This window comes from Pseudorasbora parva, chromosome 3 (assembly GCF_024679245.1).
Source record: "Pseudorasbora parva isolate DD20220531a chromosome 3, ASM2467924v1, whole genome shotgun sequence".
Taxonomy (NCBI): Eukaryota; Metazoa; Chordata; class Actinopteri; order Cypriniformes; family Gobionidae; genus Pseudorasbora; species Pseudorasbora parva.
The window spans coordinates 17,219,532-17,244,482 of NC_090174.1; the positions used below are offsets into that span (position 1 = coordinate 17,219,532).

At 38.6% G+C, this 24,951-nt stretch overlaps 2 protein-coding genes across 3 annotated transcripts in view; one reads left to right on the plus strand and one right to left on the minus strand.

Annotated features, from left to right (window-relative positions):
* The window catches only part of taf6 (TAF6 RNA polymerase II, TATA box binding protein (TBP)-associated factor), a 116,352-nt gene extending 114,509 nt beyond the window's left edge, over nt 1–1,843 (minus strand). For both annotated transcript variants that reach the window (XM_067437952.1, XM_067437950.1), the window contains exon 1: nt 1,642–1,843. The gene's annotated coding sequence lies outside the window, so the exon portion shown is untranslated. The remainder of the gene's footprint in view (nt 1–1,641) is intronic.
* Nucleotides 1,844–2,559: 716 nt separating this feature from the next.
* Nucleotides 2,560–24,951, plus strand: part of LOC137070642 (zona pellucida sperm-binding protein 3-like) — a 40,825-nt gene continuing 18,433 nt past the window's right edge. The window contains exons 1-4 of the mRNA XM_067437953.1: nt 2,560–3,022; nt 5,917–6,032; nt 6,122–6,225; nt 6,639–6,816. Of these exons, the coding sequence (XP_067294054.1) occupies nt 2,633–3,022; nt 5,917–6,032; nt 6,122–6,225; nt 6,639–6,816 (788 nt within the window). The 5' untranslated portion in view covers nt 2,560–2,632. The remainder of the gene's footprint in view (nt 3,023–5,916; nt 6,033–6,121; nt 6,226–6,638; nt 6,817–24,951) is intronic.

Genomic DNA, 24,951 nt, shown 5'->3' on the forward strand with positions numbered 1-24,951 from the left:
GACCCAGATGAAATGTCCGATACATTCTCTCCGCGCTGTCCAGTGCGTCGCCTCGCTCCAGCAGAGATTTTTAGAGTTGGTCAGCTAACTAAAACAGCGGTGTGCCAAATACATTGCTAGGAGTAGTTGTGAGGGCAGATGCCATGTAATTTAATATGTATTACGATCAATTTTTATTTCTCTGCACGTGAATGTGAAAGCTCTGTCTAGGCTCTGCCCTGGTACGGGTTGTGTCGAGCCATTTATTAGTCTGGCTGTTTAATGAGAATGAGAGTAAATGTAGTTGCAATAAACTCTGTTAATAATCTGTACAATGTATCAGATAGATACTATTCTGTTGCGCAATGCGCTGAGCTAAGAACTGAAGGCGTGGCTTAATCTTTGGTTAGGATTGAAGGATTGCCTTAATCAGCGAAAAAAGGCGTTGTTCCCGCCCATGTTGAGATAGAATATTCAAGCTGTTTATTTATTTTGATTTTATTGTTTTTCCATTTGCCGGATTAGAACAAAGTGTGATTAAAACAAAAATAAAAATATGAAGAAAAAAACGACTCCAGATTTGTTTAGTTATTCTTATAGGGTTGAATATGTGATAAATGAATGCTTTCTTCATTTTTCTGTTTAGAAGACAAAAAGGAAGAAACTAATTATCTGAAGGTACACTGACCGCGAAAAAAGGACATTTTGCAAAATGCTAATTCAGTTGTAGCACAATCCCTCTCCATGATTTCAAAGTTGCAAATGCAGCAAATTGCAATTGCAAATGCAGCAAATAGGCAGGTTACTTCCATGTAGCCTACACACAAATGACTTCCTTTTACACTGAAAAGTTCACGCACATCCACATGAAATACATATATACACAACTAAAGCATGCATCCACATTTTATGGATGTGTATGCGCGCATCAAGTTTATATGTATGTGCGAGTGTTTATAGGTGTATATGCATGGAAGTTTATAGGTGTATGCATGGAAGTTTATAGTATATGCGAGTATTTATAGGTGTATGCATGGAAGTTTATATGTATATGTGAGTATTTATAGGTGTACATGCAAGTATTTATAAGTGTATATGCACGGAAGTTTATATGTATATGCAAGTATTTATAAGTGTATGCATGTTTCATATTAGTGTGCATGTGTTTTATATATATATATATATATATATATATATATATATATATATATATATATATATATATATATATATATGTATTTTGAACATCCAATAGTAAGTTATACATGTAAATGCGAGTAATGTATAGGTGTATTCACGTGTGTATTGATAAGTTTGAATTAAATCCTATGTGGCGCCTCATATCAACCCTTCTTCCAATGTTCAACTCTTATAAAAGGTCAGATTTTATTGCGCTCTAGAAAATATTCCCTAACGTTGGGAAACGTTAATTCATCTGAAACGAGTTAAAAGAGTTTTCATGCACATTTTAAGCGAACTTAATGCGTACTCAAATACTGATATAACTTATTACGTTACGCTGTCAAAAGTTGTTTATGCACAAATTCAAATGTTTTAAGACTCATCAAGTCCATTATTTATATACAACTGGGGTTAATCATAGATATTTTCCTGCAATAAAATTGCACAAAAAGCAGAACTGAAGTGCATGCTGTTTCTTACCTTTAAAAAGATGATTCCGCAACGTTAAAACGATTAAAACCAATTTAAAAAAGCAAATTCTTTATTAATAACTGCTCACTGTGTAGTTGTGCAGCTAATTGTTTATTTATCCACGGTATTTGTTTTTATATTTATACTTGGTATATCCTGTTTAGCTCCGAACCATTTTTCTGAAAATCCGCCATTTTGAATTTGCTGGAAGGTCCTGAGAGTGTGCGAAAGATCGACACGTAATCCAATATACACATATTTACAAAAAAGCACATTTTAGCGTCATGCCATTGAATCGACTTTATAAAGAAGCGGACAAACGATTTAATAACAACTACAGCTAAATTTCATGCGAAATCAAACAACGTATATAGGTTTTATTCTTATGCATCTTTCATGACATCGATTGCCTCGTACATCCGCTAGTCAGTCTGTCAAAGATCAGCGCTATCAACCATGCTATCCATAGACGCTATCAACCAACAAACGGGTTTAGCAACTACTCATGCCTACAATAATCAAACACCACATCCCCTAAGTGTAATAACATTTGAATTTGGAATAAATCATTGATTATAATATTCACGGTCCGTGTTCATGCAAAATTGAAGTGAATAATGTGAAGATATTTCTAAAACAAGATTATTGTGTTTCTAAATGAATCAAAAACAGAAAAAGAGATGTAACAAGTCAACAAAAGATACATATCAACTACATAATTGCGATTTGAGAAACGAAATGAAAATGAGAAGTTTTAATATTCAGCTCAGCTGAATTTTCCAACGTGAATTTTCTCCAGACTTGTACGTGGGAGGGGTTGTTTTCTCATTATCACCGACTTTCGGCAATGCAGTCCTAATTAACTACTGATTATGGAACTCATACAAAAATGGGTTAATTGTCAATTTATAAAAGCAATTTATAAAAGCGGAAATGGACCAGGTGCTTGCTAGGTGATGCGGGGTTAGCTTGCAGATTGGGTTCTCTAATTTAATTGAGGATGAAGACGGAAAGTTTAATCTTGCATCTCTTATTCCTGACTTTGGCAGCAGAGTTCAGTGATGTGAGGGCCTCTCAACTGAGCTCTGATCCTCCGATACCCTATCCCAGTCAGTCGCAAATGAGGGAACCTTTTCAAATCAAGCAGCAAGCAAAAGATTCGCTCGGCAGACAGATCACTCGTGTCAAAACAGTAGCTGTGATTTGCCACGAGAATTACATGGAGATCGCGATTAAGGACGACCTTTTTGACGTTGGTTTACCTGTGGATGCTTCAGAGCTTCGGCTTGGTGCCGACAGTCAGTTCATTCCTTCTTGTAAAGTGACCGCGTTCTCCAATAACGAGTACATCATCTCAGCTGAGCTCACTGATTGTGGCACTCAACACTGGGTATGTGTGTGTGTGTGTGTGTGGTGTGTGTTCTGTTAAAGAGCTATTAATCTGGAAACTCTGCTGTGTAGGCTACACACATAAAACGTAAACCCTGATTAAACGTAGGCTTTACAAAAAACTCACATTAGGCTACAATTTTTCTAGAATTCTAGATGTCTATAACATCTGAATACGAAGGGTGTTAGATAGTTATTTAAATAATTATTTTCTGCGCTGCTACAATAACACAGTGAAAGTTTTTTTCACCTGGTCGTGTGCTTGTCTCCATTGAATGCAACTAGGCCTAAATGTGTTATGGCAAGCCCTATCAGTTTAAATAGTTCCCAGTGGTACTCGTCCTAATTTGATTTTAACTAGTAGTAATAGAGATCTAGTTCAGTTCTTCCTAGTGTCAATCACAGTTTTTTTCAGTTCCTAGCATACTAACAATGATTCAGAGCTTTTTTCTGACTAGTTAAATTAAAGTTGCTGTCTGTAACTTTTGTGTGTGTGTGTGTTCAAGATGTACAAAAACAATGAGTCTCACACAGTTTGGAAAATGGATTCATGATGTACTGTCTGTACATTTTCCAAACTGTGTTTTTTGTCTTGCCCTGAATTATGGTCATAGGCGTAATTTGCGGGTGGGACGGATGGGACATGTCCCCACCACTTTTTGAAACATTTTGCTTCATGGATGAACCTGACTAATACAAACATCTCTGGTTAACAAGAAGAGTATCATTTTGTTCAATAAGAGGCGATCTGGCGCTTGTTGCCGCTGTTATCAGTGGTGCAGATTTCTCTCGCGGCTCATGCAGTCTTCACACAGACGAGCACTTTACTCTAACGTTTTACACCGTTGCAGAGACTTTCTATTTGTTCCGGTCAGATCACAAAACAAAATGCACAAAAACTGTCCCTGCTCTTCATGTACAACCACTGATGGTATTCGGTTTTGATGAGAAATATGCTACGAGGGCAGATTAGAAATGAGAACTTCTGACAAGTTTAACAGACTAGACCAGGGATTAAGCAAAGTGTGCAAATCTATATGCCTTTTATTCACGTGAAAAATCTTGGCACAATGCTAAATTGTTTGGATGCAATAATTAAACAAGCTCCATATCAATAAATGAACTATTTATTATTCAAACTTAAAAGTCAAATTTTTCTGCAACTGTTATTGTACATTTTACATCTGATATAACATTGTATTAGCAGCAATCCTACCCCTTAATACGCCATATAGTGCATTTCATAAGCACGCGAAAAACTGCGTACCATATGCTCGCCAAAGCTCATTTTGAGCTTTCAAAATGAGCTTTGGCGAGCATATGGTTTTTCACGTGCATATGATACGCAATTTGTCCCACCCACTTTTTAAAACAGTTACACCACTGATTATGGTACACTTATAAAGTTCTGTTTATTAACCACTAGAGTGTAAAAAGTTACGGACTGCAGCTTTAAATCAGAGGGATAAAAACAGTTAATCCAAAATGTAAATCAGTTCTTACTAGAAATGCCACATTTCTAAAACGAGAAGTTCTCTCTGATAACAATCATTCTAAATTGTATAGGGACGTATTTTCTGTAAAGCTGCTCTGAACGATAGTAGCTAAGAATTACTATTCGAGAGCTCTAATTCTTACGATTAAGAATTCCAGTAACAGGGCTCTACAATTGTATTCTAAATGGTAAAAAATTGTAGGCCTATTCGTAAGCAAAGCATATTTGAGATCATATGCATTTCCCTGTACAATTTCCAGCTGTGGTGTTACACCTCAAAATAAAGGCCCGTACAAACAAATTAATTTTTATTAGTGGCAGAATGACCACACGACCGAGATGACAACTTGGCTGTTTTGCTATTGAAAGGTATTTAACTACATTCATTTACAATAATTGTATCCATGGTTTCGTTTCCCAATAAATAGGCTAAGCCTATATGAATGAGAGAGATGAGTAATGACATAATAGGCCTAAATTTCTCTCGCACTCAAACCTTTTCGTGAGGGTTGTTCTGTTGAAAAGCTTTGCTAACTTGCTGTGGTTATGCCAATTTAATTGTTTCCCTTCTCTTGCTTACTGTTTAAGGGTGCTTTCACACTAGCACTTTTGGTGTAGGTTCGATTTACGTCAGTTCGGTGTGCTGTCTTTCAACTTGCGTACCGTACCCAAGTCCGCTTAAAAAGGTGGTCTGGGGTTTGGTTCATGTGAGCTCTGGTATGGCTTGCTGCTGATGTGAATGCAATCCTACTGAATGCTAATGACATGAAGATTTGGCAAACCAACGGTTCAAAAGTAAAACTACAGGAGCAATGCTATGCGTTTTGCTGCCGTCATGCTTGCTGTCATTACCAAGCAACCAGGTAAACAGCTGCTGCTTTGATGCAAGCAAACCCTGGTAGGCTACAGACCCTAATGTATGAACCAAGCCTGCAGTCTCCCTCTCATTTACTGAAGCTTTCGCGCCTCGATCGCCCCCTGGTGACCAGTCCCAGTATAGCCACCCCTCTGTTTTCTAATGGACACGAGGCAAACTAAATAATAAAATTACACTTTCATACCATAGACCGTAAAAAAATATGGACGACTCGACATCATCCGTTTCCGCTTGGCAGATTTGAAGCTTTTAGGCGGCCTCCACGGCGCGGACATCTTGGGACCGAGTCTGCGCAGTAGCGGTTTCGGGACCGGAGTTGCGCAGTAGAGCGCAGGAAGTAGAGCAGGAAGTACAGCTGCGATATCAAAAGTCCGCCCACACTCTCGCAGATGCAGAACAATTAATTATGTTGGTGTGAAATAAACGGTTATGGAAATGTAGAAATTAAAGCTAAAGCTCTAATCTGCTCCCAAAAATTTGAAAAAAGTCAATTTAATAATTAATCATTTAAGCTTTTGTTCAGATTACAGATGACTCCCTTATATACACCAACCTCCTTATCTTCACTCCGCAACCCTCTCCAGACGGCGTGGTTCGCCTTGAGCAGGCAGTAGTTCCTATTGAATGTTATTACAGCAGGTAAGTGGACTGTGCATACATGACTAACCATGTTACCCCCTCTAAACTACCATTTACACATACCCTTTATGTTGTGTCCTCTGTCTCAGGAGATATGATGTTACCAGTAACCCCATCACACCAACGTGGATTCCTTACATTTCAAAGCAATCTGCAGTGGAGGACTTGCAGTTTTCACTAAAGCTAATGACAAGTATGTGCAGAGGAGTCTCCTTAACCCATAGATTCACTTGACAATCAGTTTTCTTTCAAGTGTAGACTTTGAAGTTTATTAAAAGGCTTGTCCATGTAATACAAAATAGCCAATAGGCCAACAATGAACCATGGTTATTTCTGTTTTGCTGTAGGTAGTTTTAGATGGAACAATCTTATTGGAAACCTGTAGCTTTTTGTTTGGTTGTCAGGTTTTTTTCTCTTTTCTTTTTCTCTCCTGTAAGAGTAGTGTCCTTTGCTTAAGGTTTATGTCAACTCTTATTCTAATATGCTAGTCTGTAAACATATTCATATCTAACAGACATTTCAGGACTCTTTATTTGAACTACCTGGATGCATGAAGTAGACCATTGTAGAGTGGTCACACTTTGGTTTGTAATCTTTCTGGTGCAGGTGATTGGCATTCTGAAAGGGCCTCTGCTGTGTACTTCTTGGGTGACATCATAAACATGGAAGCCTCGGTTCGTCTGGGTCATCACAATAACCTTCGCATATATTTGGAGAGCTGTGTTGCCACAGTGACTCCAGATAATAACTCTGTCCCCAGATACACATTTATTGAAAATCATGGGTGAGTACAATCATCAGGGTTTGTTTCTTGTTCCTTTTTTTTTTTTTTTTCTTGTTTCACTTTAATGAACTTTTTAGCAGCCTGCATAGAAATGGCCTAGCAACCACCGTTGCATACAAGTTCTTTGACTGCAAACACCACTAACTCAAATGTAGTCTAGACTAGTTGGTGTTTCTTTTACCAGTAATTAAGAATTGCATGCAAGACCACTATAAGATGAGAATTGTGTTAAAGTCAAATTTAACTACCTTAATTCAACTTTATTAACACAAAAGCCTAGTGTTGTACGATATACCGGTACTAGAAAAGTATTGCGACACAAACGGTAAGATATGGACTCTTATTAGTCCGGTACTTTAAGGAGGACAGAGCTAATATGAGCTGTATTTCTTAATTTTCCTTCGATGTGTCCAGAGCATGTGCAGCGCATGACAAAGAAAGCAAACAGAAATGTGCAGGCATGAGAGAAATTAAGCTTGGCGCAGGGACGTGCTCGCGCTGCAGGACTCTGACCTGAAGCACATGCCTTTCAGACAACATGCGGGGTAGTGATTCTTTTGCGGATTATTTGGGTTTGAATGGTCAAACATATGTAAAGATGCACGGTCTGGCGAGTATTCAGGTAAACGTAGTCGGATATGTCTTAAGTGAACATGTACTGCTCGCTGAGGTAATAAGATCTGTGCAGGTCTTAAGCTACACTTAAAGCTACACTAACTTTTTTTAGTTTATTCTTTGCTAAAAACACTTGGTTCTTTCAAAAATGTGCTCATTAATGTGTTTATAATATGCCATTGGAAATACATAAGGGTGAGGGGTTCGAATGCTGGTCGCCATGTTGCCCCTCCATCTTGAAAGTACATTAGCCAAAGAGGGACCTAACCATAAATTCAAGCTTCGCCTTTTGCGTTTTAACGCTCGACGGCACAGTGTCGAATGTGAAGAGGGGGATTGCCATGTTAATCTTGGACTAAATCGGCCGCCGTAGGAGTTAAAACGAAATCAGAATTGAGAGGAACAGAAACTATTATTCACTGAATGGTCATGTACCTTTTTACTTCTAGATGGGGGAAAATATCACACAGTGTAGCTTTAATATTCTGTGTGATTAATGTTAATCAAAAAATGGGGGGGGGGGGAAGAACCACCACTTGCTTGGCTAAATAACTAAAACATATTTATTAAGAATCATTGTATTGTTAAATTAAAGACTAAGTAAGCAGTTTTATATTTGACTTTATACTTTTTTGCCTTGCTGCTGTTAAATAGACCTAATGTAGCTGAAAAATAAAGCACTGTTTTTGTCATTGTTTGTAACTTGCTTTTTTTTTTTTTTTTTTTTTTTTTACAATTAAAAATGTATATTTTAAAATTACATAAAAATATTCCGTTACACGTATCATGAAATAAGATTTTGGTCATCCCAACCTGTTCAGAAGTGAAAGGTTAGTGAATGAAAACATGATTGATCTATATAAGGATGTTCACACTGGCATGGCAATAAGAGGAGGAATGGTCAAAAACCAGGGCAGGAACATGCTGTCAAATTAATCATATCTGTTTGCTTTTACACCGTGGTATCGGTATTTTTGTCTGGTATTGTATCGAAGTCATAATTTTGGTATTGTGACAACAATATAAAAGCCATTAATGCACAAATTAGATGCTACATGCTTGCTATGTAGTTTAAACTATAAATTATAAAGACAAACTTGAGTTATGCAATTTGTCATGTTCCAATACAGGTGTAATTTTACATTAATGTACCCCCCCCCCCCCCCCCACACACACACACACACACACACACACATCCCCCTTGATGGAAGTAGCCATCAGAGGATGGGTATGGTGGTCATAAAGGGATGGACATGGTCAAACAATGCTCAGGAAGGCTGTGGCATTTAAACAATGCTTAATTAGCACTAAGGGGCCTAAAGTGTGCCAAGAAAACATCCCCCACACACCACCAGCCTGCATGGTGGTAACAAGGCATAATGCCATGTTCTCATTCGGTTTGTGCTGAATTCTGACTACCATCTGAATGTCTTAACAGAACTCAAGACTCAACCGACCAGGCAACTTTTTTTTTTTTTCCAGTCTTCAACTGTCCAAGTTTAGTGAGCTTGTGCAAATTGTAGCCTCTTTTTCCTATTTATAGTGATGAATGGTACCCGTTGGGGTCTTCTGCTTTTGTAGCCCACCCGCCTCAAGGTTGTGTTGTGGCTTCACAAATGCTTTGCTGCATACCTCAGTTGTAACGAGTGGTTATCTTTTCCATCAGCTTGAATCAGTCGGCCAATTATCCTCTGACCTCTAGCATCAACAAGGCATTTTTGCCCACAAAACTGCCGCATACTGGATGTTTTTCCCTTTTCACACCATTCTTTGTAAACCCTAGAAATGGTTGTGCGTGAATCCCAGTAACTGAGCAGATTGTGAAATACTCAGACCGGCCCGTCTGGCACCAACAACCATGCCACGCTCAAATTTGCTTATCACCTTTCCCATTCTAACATTCAGTTTGGAGTTCAGGAGATTGTCTTGACGAGGGCCACACCCCTAAATGCATTGAAGCAACTACCTTGTGATTGCCTTGTGATTGCTTGATTAGATAACTGCATTGAGACTGAGATTAACATTGAATAGGTGTTCCTAATCCTGTGTGTGTCTACTGTAAGACATGTATTCAAGAAATGTATTAAAGGTGCCCTAGAATGAGAGAATGAAACTGAGTCTCAAACACCATTGCCTCCTATGTAAATCAAAAACATCACGGAAAAGTGCTTCTCAACATAAACCCAACCATGACGCAAGTGTTGGGGCATTTATATGCATGTCCCCAACACTTGCATCTGTCCAAACATGTGCATTGTCAGGCGGAACTGCAGCTGAAACATCGAGACTGCAGGTAAACAAACTTCTCTCAGGGACACGTCATGACTTTTCTACCCTTCCCACAGATAAATGTCAAGTCATGGTTGATGTTTATTATAATCAGATACCACAACAATTTAATTCAAGATCGTTCGTTTGTTCGGCCCATTTCAAGCAAGCTTCGCTCAGCGTCTTAAACTGAAGAAAGTGGCAGTTACAACTGTATTCCTGCAAGCGGTAATAGCGATCTTATCCACTTATTGACTTTTTAAACAATTTCTGATTATATTCAAAGTTTCCTAGAGAGACAACATTGTCTAGATAACGCAAGATGCTAGTACAGAAACAATAGGAAACTCCAAGTACCATACAAAACTAAATGGTGTGTATAACACAGGTTAATATTTTGTATTACAAAATTCAACGTTGCTTCCAGATCGTTCACTCGATCCTTCGAGCAAACGTCGCCTTTTCCACCATATGTTAAAACTAGTAATTTGACAAGGCTATTCATTTTGTAAAAATAAGTTGTATATTTATTTTTGAGAACTGAATTAGGCCCGTAATGTTTTTGCATGCTTTGAGTACATCAGTCACTGCATAATGTTAGCCTACATTGTGACAAACGTTATATAAACATGCAATATCGTTGACGAAAAAGTCTAAAATGTAGACTTGATGACACTTTTTAAGCAGAACATATCAAATGGAGATTGCTGAAATGCCGCTTACTTGTTTATTGGGGTTTTCAGATCATTTGTGCACGCGAGGGCTCGCGTGCATATGGTTGCCAGATTGGACATGTTTAGGTCAAACACTGGATAGTATACATTTTCTTTTCATAGAAAAGCTCTGTTTGGGGGATTAAATGACTGAAATCTGGTAACCTGACGCACGCAAGCTGTTTCTCGCGCGCGGATGATCTGAAACCGCCAATAAACAAGTAGGCTGCATTTTATCAGTCTCCATTTGAGATGTTTTGCTTGGAGTCATTAAATCGGTCTGTGTACTGTCAGGACTCACAAGCTGCTTTACTGAACTGCTGTGAGCTGCTGAAATAAGCCAATCAGAGCAGAGCTCAACATTAATATTCATGATCCTTCCAAATAAGGCAAAAACAGAGCATTACATCCTTGGGACAATTTATAGGGTTGTAAATGGACCTGTAAAACTGTATCTGGACAAATGTTGCCCTTAAATAAGCCACATACCCTCTATGTAGATATCAGAGAACAATTTAACATGGTTTCAAATCATTCTAGGGCACCTTTTAAAACAAAGACGCTATAGTTTCAGCCTTATTCAAAGGGAGAGGACACGTGCCAGTTACGCACGTCAGTTCATTCCAGACGATCTTGGTTTGCTACTTATGTAATATACAGGCAATTAATTGATGAAAATGTCAATCAAAATTAAAATACAATTTAAACAAAACTAAAAAATTCAAGAAAAACTTTCTAGAAAATAAAACTCAGTGGTCAAAATCATGTGTGAAAAATCAACTCGTGTGAAAAATCAACTCGCGTTTTGGAATTGCCTATCATGAAAGGAAAATGTGTTGTAGTCGCATAACTGCGGCTAGTGGAAACGCTTCTTTCGCAGTAGTTTATCAACATTTCGAAAATAAGTTTTGCGCACATCTGCTATGGAAACGCGGCTAGTGTTACAAAACAAATGGTGACAATTTACATTTAGGAGTTTATTTTGTATGTTATGAAGATAATGTTGGAATAATGACACAGCGTATATTGCCCCAGGCAGTTTTTACTTTAACTGCGCCTGACAGAAGAAATTTTTTTTCTGAGATGATTGTTACACTTTACAACAGATAAATAGCTTGTATAATACTGTATTCGTCCTGGTGGCCGTTAAGAGTTGCTGTGGCTACAGTTAACACAGTCCAGCTGGTGAAGAAAACAGCGTTGACATTTGCTGCGGCAGACAAACTGCATGTGACAAAATGATTGCGGTTGAAAGTCATCACATGTAAACACCAGATCGGTTTAGATAACGTACAGTAAACAGTCCACTAAATCTGAAGCCGATATCTTCGAAGCCGCTAGTCCGATCGAGAGGAAACCAGCGTCAGAAGTTCGGAAACATAGGACGCTAGGCACAATCGTGAGGCCAAATCTCAATTTTGATTGGCGTCATGCTGAAACCCTATTGGAACTGTTCATTTCCCCATGATGCATCATTTTCCAGCTAAAACTGCTCAGGCAGACCAAACTATGTCATAGAGACTTGAAACTTTCAGGGCTGGTAGTACTCACAACGACTGCAGACGTCACTGAAGCCCGCCCAGATCGGCCTGACGCTACAGCGATCAAAAGTACGAAACGGCTCATAACTCCTCAACCGTAAGGCCTCAGATTTGCTCACCCTTCAGGCGCCAATTTTGAGATGTCATGTTTTTTGTAAAACCTACTTTTGCAAATTACTCCCAGGTTATTTGACTGATCAGAACCAAACCACTTGCAGAAATGTTCTCTGGAGAGTGATTATATATAATTATCAAAAAAATATATATATATATTTTGATTAAGTAAAATGTTGATAAAGCCAAAATATTTGTGACCGGGACCTCTTTTAATAAAATGGCTATAACTTGTGAACAGAATGAGATTTTCACCAAATTAAGGTCATATGTGAGATCAGTCTGAGATCACTTGAAAAAAAAAAATGACAATTTACCACTTGGTGGCACTATAACATGGAAAAAACAAATGAAACTGGCAATATACACACCCAGACATTAGTCCAATGAAACTGGGCATTCATTAGCTGTCTCATTTCAGAAGGCTGCGTCCTCCGGAGGTCGCATTTGAAGGGTGCATACGTTCATAAGGCCGTCTCATTTCAAAAAAGTGAGCAGGACACTCCAAATGCGACCTCCGCATTCCTCCTTTTACAGGAATTCGGAGTGTGCATGAGGTGTAGCCTTCGTGGCTGGAGATAACCCACAAATCTTTGCGTCTCCGTTAACAACAGTCTTTTTTTTTTATTTTTCTTTTTTTTATATATTGTATGAAAAAAAAACGGCACCACCGCCAGATATACATGCGAGCGTAGGTGTGGTGTTTAAATTAACTAGTTCAAGCTTTTGTGTTGTTGTTTTTTAAGCTTTATTACCTCAAACATAGTTGTGGTAAACAGGATTACAACTGTTTAGTGCATTTTAAACGTACAGTGCAAACAGTACATTGCTGTCAAGACAAGAAACATTTCATAGTCATTTTCAAGTGATAAATAATTTTCATTCATATAACTGGCGTGATACCGCAACGAGGCTGAACTTGTTGGCATAGCAACGTGATACTTCCTGCCTGTGTATCCTACGAAGGACATCTCGTTTAATTCTGATTAAGGACACTGGCGTATCGCAAACCAGGTATAAGTCATTGGCTTGAATTCTCAACGCCAGTGTTTTTTACAGTATTCACATCCTTAGACTCCTTGGGTCCAATAATACGAAACATGCCAGGTTTCACCCTATGGTTTGTGAAAAGGTGTACTTTAGCACCGAAAAAAACATTTGCGAATGTCTTCAAGAAAGTTAGGCCAATCAAAACAACCACAACAAGAGATGCAGACTATTTACAATAGTCAATACTTGGTCAATAGCTAAACGATAATGACCAAAAGCCAACATTTTGGAAGGCATTGGAAAAATCCAATCAGTACAGCCCATGCCCTCATAAATATAAGTGGCTATAACTTTAAAACAAAATGATATTTACAACAATTTTGACACATATTCATGGACCCCCTTTGAGGACACTTAAAAACAAGCAGCGAGATGTCATAACTGCAAAAAAATAATTTAAAGGGGGGGTGAAACACTCAGTTTCAGTCAATCTCATGTCAATCTTGAGTGCCTATAGAGTAGTATTGCATCCTTCATATCTCCGAAAAGTCTTTAGTTTTATCATATTTATAAAAGAAATATGGGCTGTACCGAGTCTTTCCGGAAAAAACCGAGCGCCTGGAGGCGTATCGTGTGGGCGGAGCTAAAGAATGCCGAATGTGCACAAAGTGGTGATGTCCTCAAGCGTGGAGAAACCCATCGCTATTTCAGCTAATACAGATGATGATCCACAATCAAATCTGAGGCTGAAATAAATTGAACAGGAGAAACGGCAACATCAGGATGTCCGTCTCTGTGGTATGTACTGTATTAAGGGGCCTTTGTGTGTCTTTACGCGCAGTTTATGAGGACATGATTCGGTTTATGGACTATTGTATGTGACTAGACCTTAGAGGTAGCAAGCAAAACGGTTTTGCACGTCAGAGTCAGAATAGTGTAACGTTATACAGAACAACAATGGAGTAACTGTTAGCGCATTTGATTGACGAAGCACGCGATCGTATCGTTTACTGATGTTTACTCATGCGACGGTAGCCAATAGCAGAGACATTTGAAGTTGATTTACTCACCGGCTGCTTCCAAAGCAGGACCGCTCTGTCAAAAACACACTACTTTGGTATGATTTGGTGAAGTCCTGTGACAGCAGTGACCGTGGAAATCCACTTTGCGACACGACTGAAGCGATGCCTTGAAGCTTGCCGTCATTTCTGCGTTCAAATCGGTTCAAATGCAGCGCTGCCTTCCCGGAATGCTGTGCTGAACCGTTGAAGTCGCTCGACGTCACCCATAGGAATAAAGTGGAGCGCGGCGTGTCATAAGTGTTCACGGACGACTGGATCTGCACCTGAGAGACTGTTTACAGCGTGCATTTCCTCTCTCTCCCTCTAGTTACGCGCGCGCGCACCCTACCGGGAGAAGAGCCCGTACAGCCCATACAAGGACCTTCCGATCTATTTAACGTCAAGTAGACCCATACTCGAAAAAAACTCGCCGAAACTTGTGAGAAACCGGAAGGAGTATTTTTAACACAGAAATACTCCATCAAACGTCCAACATTAGTTTTTGAAACTTTGTCTATGTTTAGGATGGGAATCCAAGTCTTTAAAGGTGTAAAAAGCTCAGTATGCATTTCACCCCCCCTTTAAAAAAAAACATATTTTATTCTTACTTAAATTACCTGTGTTGCCATGAATGCTCTATCCCATCTATGATCTGATTTTATTTGGATCCCCATTGGCCAATACCTAGGCAGTGACTACTCTTCCTGAGGTCCCAAAAATAAAATAAAAATAAAAAACTACATTAAAGCTGCAAGAGCAATGAAAGACCCTTGCACCTGTGCCAACACCACCTTGTGGTTTTAGGAACACCGCATGGTGTACAATATGCATTTAATTATATAAAAATAGGAGGACTATATTAATGATTTGTATTTGCCACACTTCCTGCTACTTGGCTGTATTCTGATCAGAGGGTGGACTTGCGCCTGGACATGACCAATGCATCCCTGAAATGTCTGCAGAGAGCGTGTCAATTAAACTATGCCCTGTAAATGCCAACTCGAAAAGACATCCTTAATAAACCCGTCTCCGGCACGACTCCAATCTATCAAATAATCCTACAAATATCTAGTTATCTAATCACTTCTGGGCAGTGTTGCCACAGTTACTTTGAAAAAGTAATCTGATTACTGATTACTCCTTTAAAAAGTAACTTAGTTACTTTTAAAATCAAGTAATCTGTAAAGTCACCAAGTTAGATTACAAGTTACTTTATTAGTTACATTCAGCAGTTGACGACAACACCCCTGCCGCCTCAAAATAGAAATGACAACCGTTTTTGGCAACACACTTTATTGCATTTATGCCCGAGCCTGACGGCCATGACTTTTTTACTCCCCTTTTTTTAGGCTTCTCCTTCGTTTTATATTTATTTTAATAATTTATAGGAACAATGAGATGTGCTGTTGGAAACAACATGAGACCATGATAGCTTACGCCACTGTCAAGATATGGCTCGCGCAGGGTTAAAGAGTCCGTTCTTCAGTGCAGCTGCTAGAGTTATGGCCTTTTTACAACTGATTCCTTCATTCATTTTCTCTGACCAGATCTATCTGATTGCGAAATGACCACGAGTAGGCCTAAATGCCTTCCGAGAGTCTTTCGAGACGTATTTAATTCCGATCACTCAAACAAACCAATTCAGAAGGTGCATGAAAGCATTTAAAACTAAACCGGACAAATGTCAATGTAGGCCTATCTGGTTGTTTAAACCACATGTGTACATTTTACTCCTGGCAAATAATTAAAAAATAAATGTGTGAGCGTGTTATGTTGTAGTCAGAGAGATATGATGGTGCTTGCAACATCGCTGCAAATGAGTAAAGCCAACGCATATGGCCGTAAATGAAACTTTAAAATAAGTCACAAACACAATCATCTTCAATATAAATTAATGATACTAAATGACCTTACCAGTGCTTAGGTCGCTCTCTCTCATATTGCGATCTTTGAATTTGAAATGGGCTGCTGAATAAAATGCTAGAATCTTTTGCTTTGATGTGAACTCCGTTAAATGAGCATATACCACGGGAATTGAAGATCGGATTCATATTAATTTTGCTGAAGTCTAAGGTAGGCTATAGGACAACCTGCATGTACTTTCTTTTTTTTTTTTCTTTTTTTTTTGTTTGAGCACCTTTGCGAGCAGTAGGCTAATCTATTAGCCTGCCTCAGCTCGTCAAAAATGCCTTTGTGGTGGTATAATAACTAGCCTACTTTGTTTTTAATGTCAAAGTAGTTATATTTAATTTCGTTTCGTTTCTTTATTAAGTTCATTTAGAAAAATGATTAGAGCATTTTTTTGTTTGTTAAATTAAAGTTTTATTTTTTTTATGTGACGACAGTGAGTTAACCGCATGTTTAATAGCCTAGTCTCTCAATCCAACTCTTGAATTGTCTTGCCTATATAAACTTTAATTTAACAAATAAAAAATTGCTCTGAACACTTTTCTAATTTAGGTTAATAAAGAAACTAAACGAAAAATAACTACTTTGACATTAAAAACAAAACTGAACTATTTTAATGGCTGCAACAATGTAAAAAAAAAAAAATACAAAAAAAAAGTATCTCAGCCTCGGGCTGAGAATTTTGATAAGCTGTTGGTTTTTACTAAGGAAAATGACTAAAATAGTAACTCACAGTGATTTGGATAAGTAACTTAAATCTGATTACTGGTTTGGATATAGTAATGCGTTAGATTACTCCTTACTGGAAAAAAGTAGTCAGATTAGAGTAACGCGTTACTGGCATCACTGCTTCTGAGCTGTAATTTTGCCAGAATTATAATCATACACTGTTCGTCAGCCAGAGGAGAACTGGCACCCCGACTGAGGTTGCTGTGGTTTCTCCCAAGATACCTTTTCTCTCCATTCTGCCTGAAGGAGTCTTTGTTCCTTGCCACTGTTGCTTTTGGCTTGGCTTGCTTAGGTTTGCAAAATTGAAGTTTAGGGTTAGGTTGAAGTTTAGGTGTCCCCAACTATGTCCTCCATCTGGTTATTTGTTTAAAACGTACTTTTTCAAACTCCTCTTAGACCATTTGTCCGATTTTCACCAAAATTGAACCATATCGTTTTCAGACTATGCCGACTAGACATTGCTGATTTTCAGTAATGCGATTATATAATGATAATAAATATGCTCGATATTGTTATCGTGGGCACATCAAAACATCGTAAATAATTTATTAACAATTATAAAAGAAAATCTAATGCACTCAAGAATACTTTGCTCATCAACCATATAAATGCTCAACACCGCTGTATTCTGCGTCAAAGGGACACGCTCCGATGTAAATGAGAAGCAACTGAACGCGTGAAAGAGACGTCCTGAATGAAGTGCACGCTCCATGACAGCAGAGGGCGCTGATGAACTGCAGAATGCAGCAGTTACCCCGGAAACTCCGCAAGCAAAAGCAACCGCGGTAGTGAAGTTTTTAAAACGGCCATTAGTTTTTTGTAATCTCAATGTTGTTAATCACAGTTCCAAATTTAATACTTAGACTTAATAGGCTATTTATTTTCAAACTTAAACATTGTTTTAATCTGGACTACAACATGCCCTAATGATTAGAATTTTTATTTGTTATTGTTCAGTAAAACTGATACATGCGTCTTCATTAGTTAACACGTTAATTCATTACCAAACTACTATGAATAATTAATTATTTGTAAGTATTTTTCATTGTCAATGTTAATTTCTTAGTTACTATTTAATAACATCAAAATAAAAATAAATAAATAAATAATAAATAATAATTAAAATCAAAATCAAGAGCTTTTTTTAATGGACCTAAGATAAAACTAACAATCAGTATTTCTTAACTAACATTAGCTACATTTATTACAGAAAGTATAATGATGTTTTTGGTATTGCTCAATCTTAGTTAATGCATTAAATAATGAGACCTTATTGTAATTTGTTACCTGTTGTTCTTTATAGCCTAATTCCTTCACACTTTAATCTGTTTGAAAATTGTACTACAGCTCTGAGAAATCAATGTTAAGTGGTCTCTTCATTTTTTCCAATTTTAATTTTGTGTGGAACAATCTTAATTTTTCCAGAGCTGTATATATTTTTGGTGCATTGTATTGTATTTAAACATTCAGTTATTTTTATTACAAAAATGGTTTTTAAAGCTGTTATGCTATGACAATACTTTTTTTTTTTTTTTTTGCAACTTCTTTCAATACCGTTATATCGTGTACGTGATAAAAGCTTCAGCAATTAATCGCAACACAAATTGATGTTGGCACATGCCTAATGCCGACAAAGTTATGGATTTCGTCTTGATAGACAACTGTTTTCATATACCACTGCAACAGAGTTGAGCCATGATGCAAAAATTATTCTTAAGGCTGTATCTGCAATGCTTTGACATATTGACACCAAACTTTGCATGCGTCATTGTCACCTCAATCTGACTACACCACATCAGTTTCGTAACAGTGCCACCTATTGGTCGAAAGTGACAAACCATTAAATCATTATTATTGACTGTATTTAAAATTGTACTGTTATTTTGCCTAAAATCAACTTAATAGGTCTTTTAATGGCTCATTGTTGCAGTTGGCTTGAGACTTCCAGCCATGCTGGCATGTCTTGTCGTCTTATTTGCGCTTGGCCCTGATAATGGCTGCATGTTTGTATATTTATTTTAATAACTTGGATCATAGTTTTTAGTGTCCCCAACTGCAAGCCAAGCCGACGGTGGCAAGGAACCAAAACTCCATCAGGGCATGATAGAGAAAAATAAACCTTGGGAGAAACCCGGCTCAGTCGGGGTGCCAGTTCTCCTCTGGCCTATTAAACCGTGTATAATAATTATTCTGGCAACCTTGCAGTTCATAAATCATATTGGATAGGAATATTCAAAATTTTGGGTATCACAAGAGGATGGCATGTCGTTTATTTAGGATGGCGCGTCGATTACAGAAGAATATGAATACTTGAAAGATTGGCGTTAATGCGCCGGAGACAGGTTTATTGAGGATGACATGCCGGTGAGGCGTGATGAGACCAATTGACACGGCTCAGCAGACACTCCAGGATGAGCTGGTCATGTCCAGACGCAGGTCCACCATCCGATCCGGACATGGCCTGGAACCAGCCGACTGCACTAAACTAAATAAACAGAGAGCTGTAACTGTTTTTATGATGAAACTAGTACATCAGGTGTTATGGGAAGTGTTCCCGGTTCCGGCTGACCTAGTTAATGCAGCCTAACAATTAGTCAATTGATTTGAATAATAAAAGTAAAAAATGTTCTGTGTATGCCATAGTAAAGAGATATGTTTTTGGTCTAGATTTAAACTGACAGTGTGTCTGCTTCCCGAACAATGCTAGGAAGATTGTTCCAGAGTTTAGGTGCTGAATAGGAAAAGGATCGACCGCCTGCAGTTGATTTAGATATTCTAGGAATTATCAACTGGCCAGAGTTTAGAGACCCCAATAGACAGGAGTATGTGTTAAGAGCTCACTTAAGTACTGGGGAGCTAAACAATTTAGTGCTTTGTAAGTAATAAACAAGAGTTTAAAATGTATGCGACGTTTAATAGGGAGCCAGTGCAGTGTTGACAGAACTGGACTAATATGATCATACTTCCTGGTTCTAGTAAGAACTTGAGCTGCTGCATTTTGGACTAGCTGGAGTTTAAGCGAGCAGGGAAACCACCCAGTAGAGCGTTACAATAACCTTGCCTTGAGCTCATGAACGCATGTACTAAATGTTCAGCATTTTGCATTGAAAGCCTGTGCCGTAATTTAGATATATTTAAGATGGTAGAATGCGGTTTTACAGATGCTAGAAACGTGGCTTTGAAATGAAAGATTGGTATCAAAGAGCACACCCAGGTGACTGACGATGAGGGCTTGACAGAGCTATCATCAAGTGTTAGACAGTATTCTAGGTTACTACTTGTGGAGCTTTCCAATAATTAAAAATTCAGTTTTATCTGAATTAAGTTGCTGGAAATTACTATTCATCCAATTTTTTTATATCAGCTATGCATTCTGTTAATCTTGTGACTTGGTAAGTTTCGTCAGGGCGTCCAATCAAATGCTCTCTAGAATCTAAAGTGTCCTGAACCCAACTTAAATTCGGCACAAATGCTGTATTTCAAAGCAATATGGAGAAGATTATGATGAGGAAAAGTTAGAGATTGGGAGGAAACTGGTTTTACCAAAAAGAGAGGCTCTAGTCAAGCTGATATAAACAACTTTCTTGGTTGTTGTAAAAAGGAGGAGGAGCTGCTAACAGAAACTGCCACCACATTGAATAATGCCACACTTTTCAATGTACTTCAGTGGGCTTTTGAGTCATGCTTGTTGTATTCAAGTTGAGCGTTGCCTTATGGCTTGCTTAGTCCAGTTTAAGTAAATTCATTGATTGAGGCAGATCAATAATATGGTTGAATATTTAGTATCCCCAACTATGACAACATTTTCTTCTAGATCTGCTAAAGCCCAAACAAACTATTATATTCCTGTTAACAATGTAAAGCTGGCTTGGAACTACCTGTATTGTGAACTATATAAATAAAGGTTAAGTTATTTGTCATAAAGAACTAAAATCATGGAGGACACTAGGTTTATTCTTGCCTATTTATTGGTAAAAATCTTAACGCCAAATTTATATTTAGCTTCTCTTGTTAACAAACATAAACATTCACCATGCTATCTAGGTTGTCAATTCTTAAATTTGTTGGATACAGGCCATTTTCGCTTTGTCTAAAACATATAATAGGCTAAGCTTCAAATGATTACATGTAACTGTGCACTTTAACGACAAGGTCATAGCTTTTGTGGAAAAGTAATAAATAGCCGTCACAGCAACAGTTCTCCCCTCCACTATGTTTAATAGGGGTGTAACCAGTGGTGGAATGTAATGAAGTACAAATACTTTGTTACTGAAGTACATTTTTCATGTATCTGTACTTTACTTAAGTAGAATCAATAGTGCACACTTTACTTTTACTTCGTTACATTTTGCAGCAAATATTTTACTTTCTACTCCACTACATTTCTACAGCGTTCCGTTACATTTGTTACATTTTCTGATCAGTTTCAGGGCTCGAGATAAAGGCTTGTTTGGATAATTAATTTATAATACAGGGCTTTACATTAAGCATGTTCATGTGCTTGTCCTTCAGACAAGTAAATCGTTAATTCAATTGTCCGAGTAAAAAATTTGCTTGTCCGGAAAAGTTTTTTTTTTTTTTTTTTGTGGTTGTGTTGTAACTAATTTATTCTGAAGCAATATTCTCACCAGTGTTCAATCAGCTCTGACATATTTAAATCTGCCTATTTGTGATTTTTTTTTTTTTTTTTTTTTTTTTTTTTTTTTTTTATTATTATTATTTATTGAATCATTTCAAATTTGTGATATATTTACCTTTTTCATAACTGGTATTTTTCCCCCCTAATCTTATTAAATATAGGCTATGCTTCAGGTTTAATTTTATATTGTTAAATTTGATCAATAAATTAAATTAAGACACTATAAAGGCTGTTAACAATAAAATTAAATAATTTCCACTGAAAAATTACAACTGCATTAAATAATGTTGAGATTTGTAGTTTTGAATAGACACATTAGAAATGTTGGAAAGTATGTTTAAACATGAAACTAAACCTCCAGTAGGTGGCCGTCTTAATGAGTCGGCCATTGAGTCGTTCATTCAAACGATTCTTTCGAACACTGAATCGTTCAGTAACACACTTGTTGGTGTGAGACGCGTTACGGTTCTGCTGTGAACTATTTTCGCTGCTGAAATCAAACAAAAGCACGCAATATTGCATCTAAAATTTAAGTGAATGTAAATGTAAGTGAATGTTAAATCATTGTTTATGAAACTGTCATATGAAAGCAGTGTCATTTTCAGTCGTGATGGTATTCAGGAAAAGGCTTAAACGCTCTAGTGTTGTAATTTTTCCTCGAGAGGCTGCACGAGTGTCCACAGCACGACCTTGTTATCGTCATTTCATCATAAATTATCCACCCCTATCGATCGCCACTTACACTAATGCACAACCATTCTTGCATTTTGGTGATTCGCTAGTTATTTTTGTTTTACTCATGCTCTTGTCTGTCGGTCAAGTAAAATTATTTTTCACTTGTCCCGGACAAGCGTTAAAAGTGCACTATGTAGTATATTTTACTGCAAAAATCCGAAAAATAACACTGGCCTAGTGGTTTGTTCAGTTGAGTACTTACAATATCGCAAATGTTTCCAACTAGTTGTAAAGTATGAGAGAATTGCTTTTTTTTTGATAAATTGATATTTAGCATAGCGTTTGAGCGAGTCGCCTGTCAATTGCGTCATATCTGCATTACCCTCGGTTTTATTCTGCAGAAGCGCTTTTCTCTTAGCAGTGTGAACATGTCACAGCAGCGCCAAGCGAACGCACAGAGTAACGTCATAAGATAATTTTAAACACACTTAAATGTATCTAATTAGATAAACAGAGCTGCTGGCTTTACCTTATCATGACCGGAAAAAGCGGAAGTGCGCCCCCCCCGTGACTGTGTCCCGTCATAATAAAAGTCCCGGTACTCGCAAGCCGTGTGTTTGTATAACAATCACTCCAGCAGTTGTGCTCAGCTCCACAACACTCAGTCCTGCTCTTTTTTACACTACAGTAACGTTAATAACTGTATCCATGAACATGATTTCTGCTATTTTCCTATTTTTAGGGGAATACCCCGTTTTAAGACCAATGTGGGGTCCAATACCACCACGTCTGGTCTACAAGTGAGGTCTCTATGGAAGGTTGAGTGGTGACTCATGCTTCCCTGACGGGTCACACTTGTCTCTTCACCTCATCACGGACATGCTGGCCACTAAAAAGACCAGTCCCCATTCCGAGGCTCTCACACCTTCCACTCACATTAGGGGTACAACATGTTTCTTTGTCAGCTCGCTTCTTTGTCAGCTCGAACACACACATCCAAACAGTTAAGTCAACAGTTAGTTTGAGCATGTGCAGATGCATCAAGGCAGTTGCATCTGCAGTGCAGTTCTTCAACTGGAAAGCCTCTACCCATCTGGAGAACAAATCAACAATCATTAAGATGTATGAAAAGCCCCCACTAGGGGGTTGAGTGAAGTCAGTCTGAAGATGGGTCCATGGACCCTGGGGACATGGGGCGTGACCTAAGGGGATATTTAGCTTAGCTGAAGAATTAACCTTAAAGCAAACTAAACATCTGCAAAAATCCCTGCAAGAAGCTCTCATCTCTGGCCACCACCATGTTTTAGAAATCATTGCATATGGTTTCTCAGGCCCAGCATGTGCCAACCCTTGATATAACGACATGAGCTCGGTTCGAGCAAAAACAGGGCAGACAAAACGTTCATTGAGTTCCCAAAGTCCATCTGAGTTTATCAGTGCACCAAGTTTTGTCCATTGCTCTGTTACTTCAGGATCTTTATCCTGTGCATAAATGTCTCGGGGTGGCTCACTCTCCTGGGGAGAGATAGCCATTACACTCACGCATGTCTCTGTCTGTTGTGCAGCCAGCCTGGCAGCAGCATCTGCAGCTTGGTTGCCCTTGGATTCTGGGCCATTATCAGTAGAGTGTCTTGTTCTTTTGATAACAGCTCCTTCTGCAGGAAAATCACAGGCAGACATGAGTTTCTGTACCTGCTTTTGATGAGAGATGGGTAGACCAGAGGTGGTAGGGAACCCCCGTTGTTTCCACACAGGTCCAAAATCATGGACTGTCCCGAAGGCCTTGCCGTATTGAAGTGTTCTTGTCAGAGTGACCAGATCTGCCACCTGAGCCCCTCCCCCTGAAAGAGTCACATTCAACAGTCTCATAATGTTCGTTTACCACAGCCCAGCCTGTGGAGCGTTGTCCTTGTTCATGAAAACTGGACCTGTCAACAGACAAGTTCATGGCATCAGATAATGGTTCGGCCTGGAGAGGGCTCTGGCTGTCGTTCTCGATCAGATGGACACAGTTGTGGGCAGTTCCTCCTTCTGGAAGCAAGGAGGCAGGGTTTACAGCATTTTCATTGTCAATTTGAATTTCCACATTCTTACTCAGAAGAGTGGTTTCCCCCTTTGCTCGTCATTGATTTAAAATAGAGCTCAAGCAAGTGTTTGTCAGCAACTTCAAAATCTGATGTCTTTGTGCAGAATGGGCTGTGAAAGCCACGGAGGACATTGTGACATCAAAAGGTGATACTGCACACGTCACATGTCAGCAGGCAGGGGTGCTGACCTGCCATAGAAACAGGAATAGGAGCAGAATAATATCCTACCATTCCATAGGAATTTCGGCCTGGACCTCTCTGGCCAAGGGCAGCGGAGTATGATCGGGTTCCCACCCATGTCCACAGGTGAAAAGGTTGGCTGCTGTCAGCATGTCTCAGTGCTGGGGAGGAAGTGAGAGTTTCTTTGATACTTACGAACACCTCCATCTCCTCCGTCCAGTCGATCAGGTCGGATCCAGGTTTTCCCCCTTTAGGTGATTCTGTGAGGGGTTTAGACAGTTCAGTGTATTCAGGAACATACTGGCGGCGGTAATTCAGAAGATCCATTACCTGCCTTAGACCAGTAACCATGTTTGGCTTTGGAAGTTCGACGATGGCTTTGACTCTTTCTGGAGTGATTCGTCGGTCGTGCACCCCGACAATCTGCCCTAAATAAGTCACTTTGGGCAGTGCCAGCTGTGCCTTTTTCAAGTTGGCTTTGAATCCCCCGTCTTTCAGAGCATTCAAAACAGTTCGTACAGCAGTTAAATGTTTGAATTTGCTTGGGCTGGCAATCAGAATGTCATCCACATATTGTAGGACAAACGATCCATCATTTTCAAAAGTCTTTCTTAC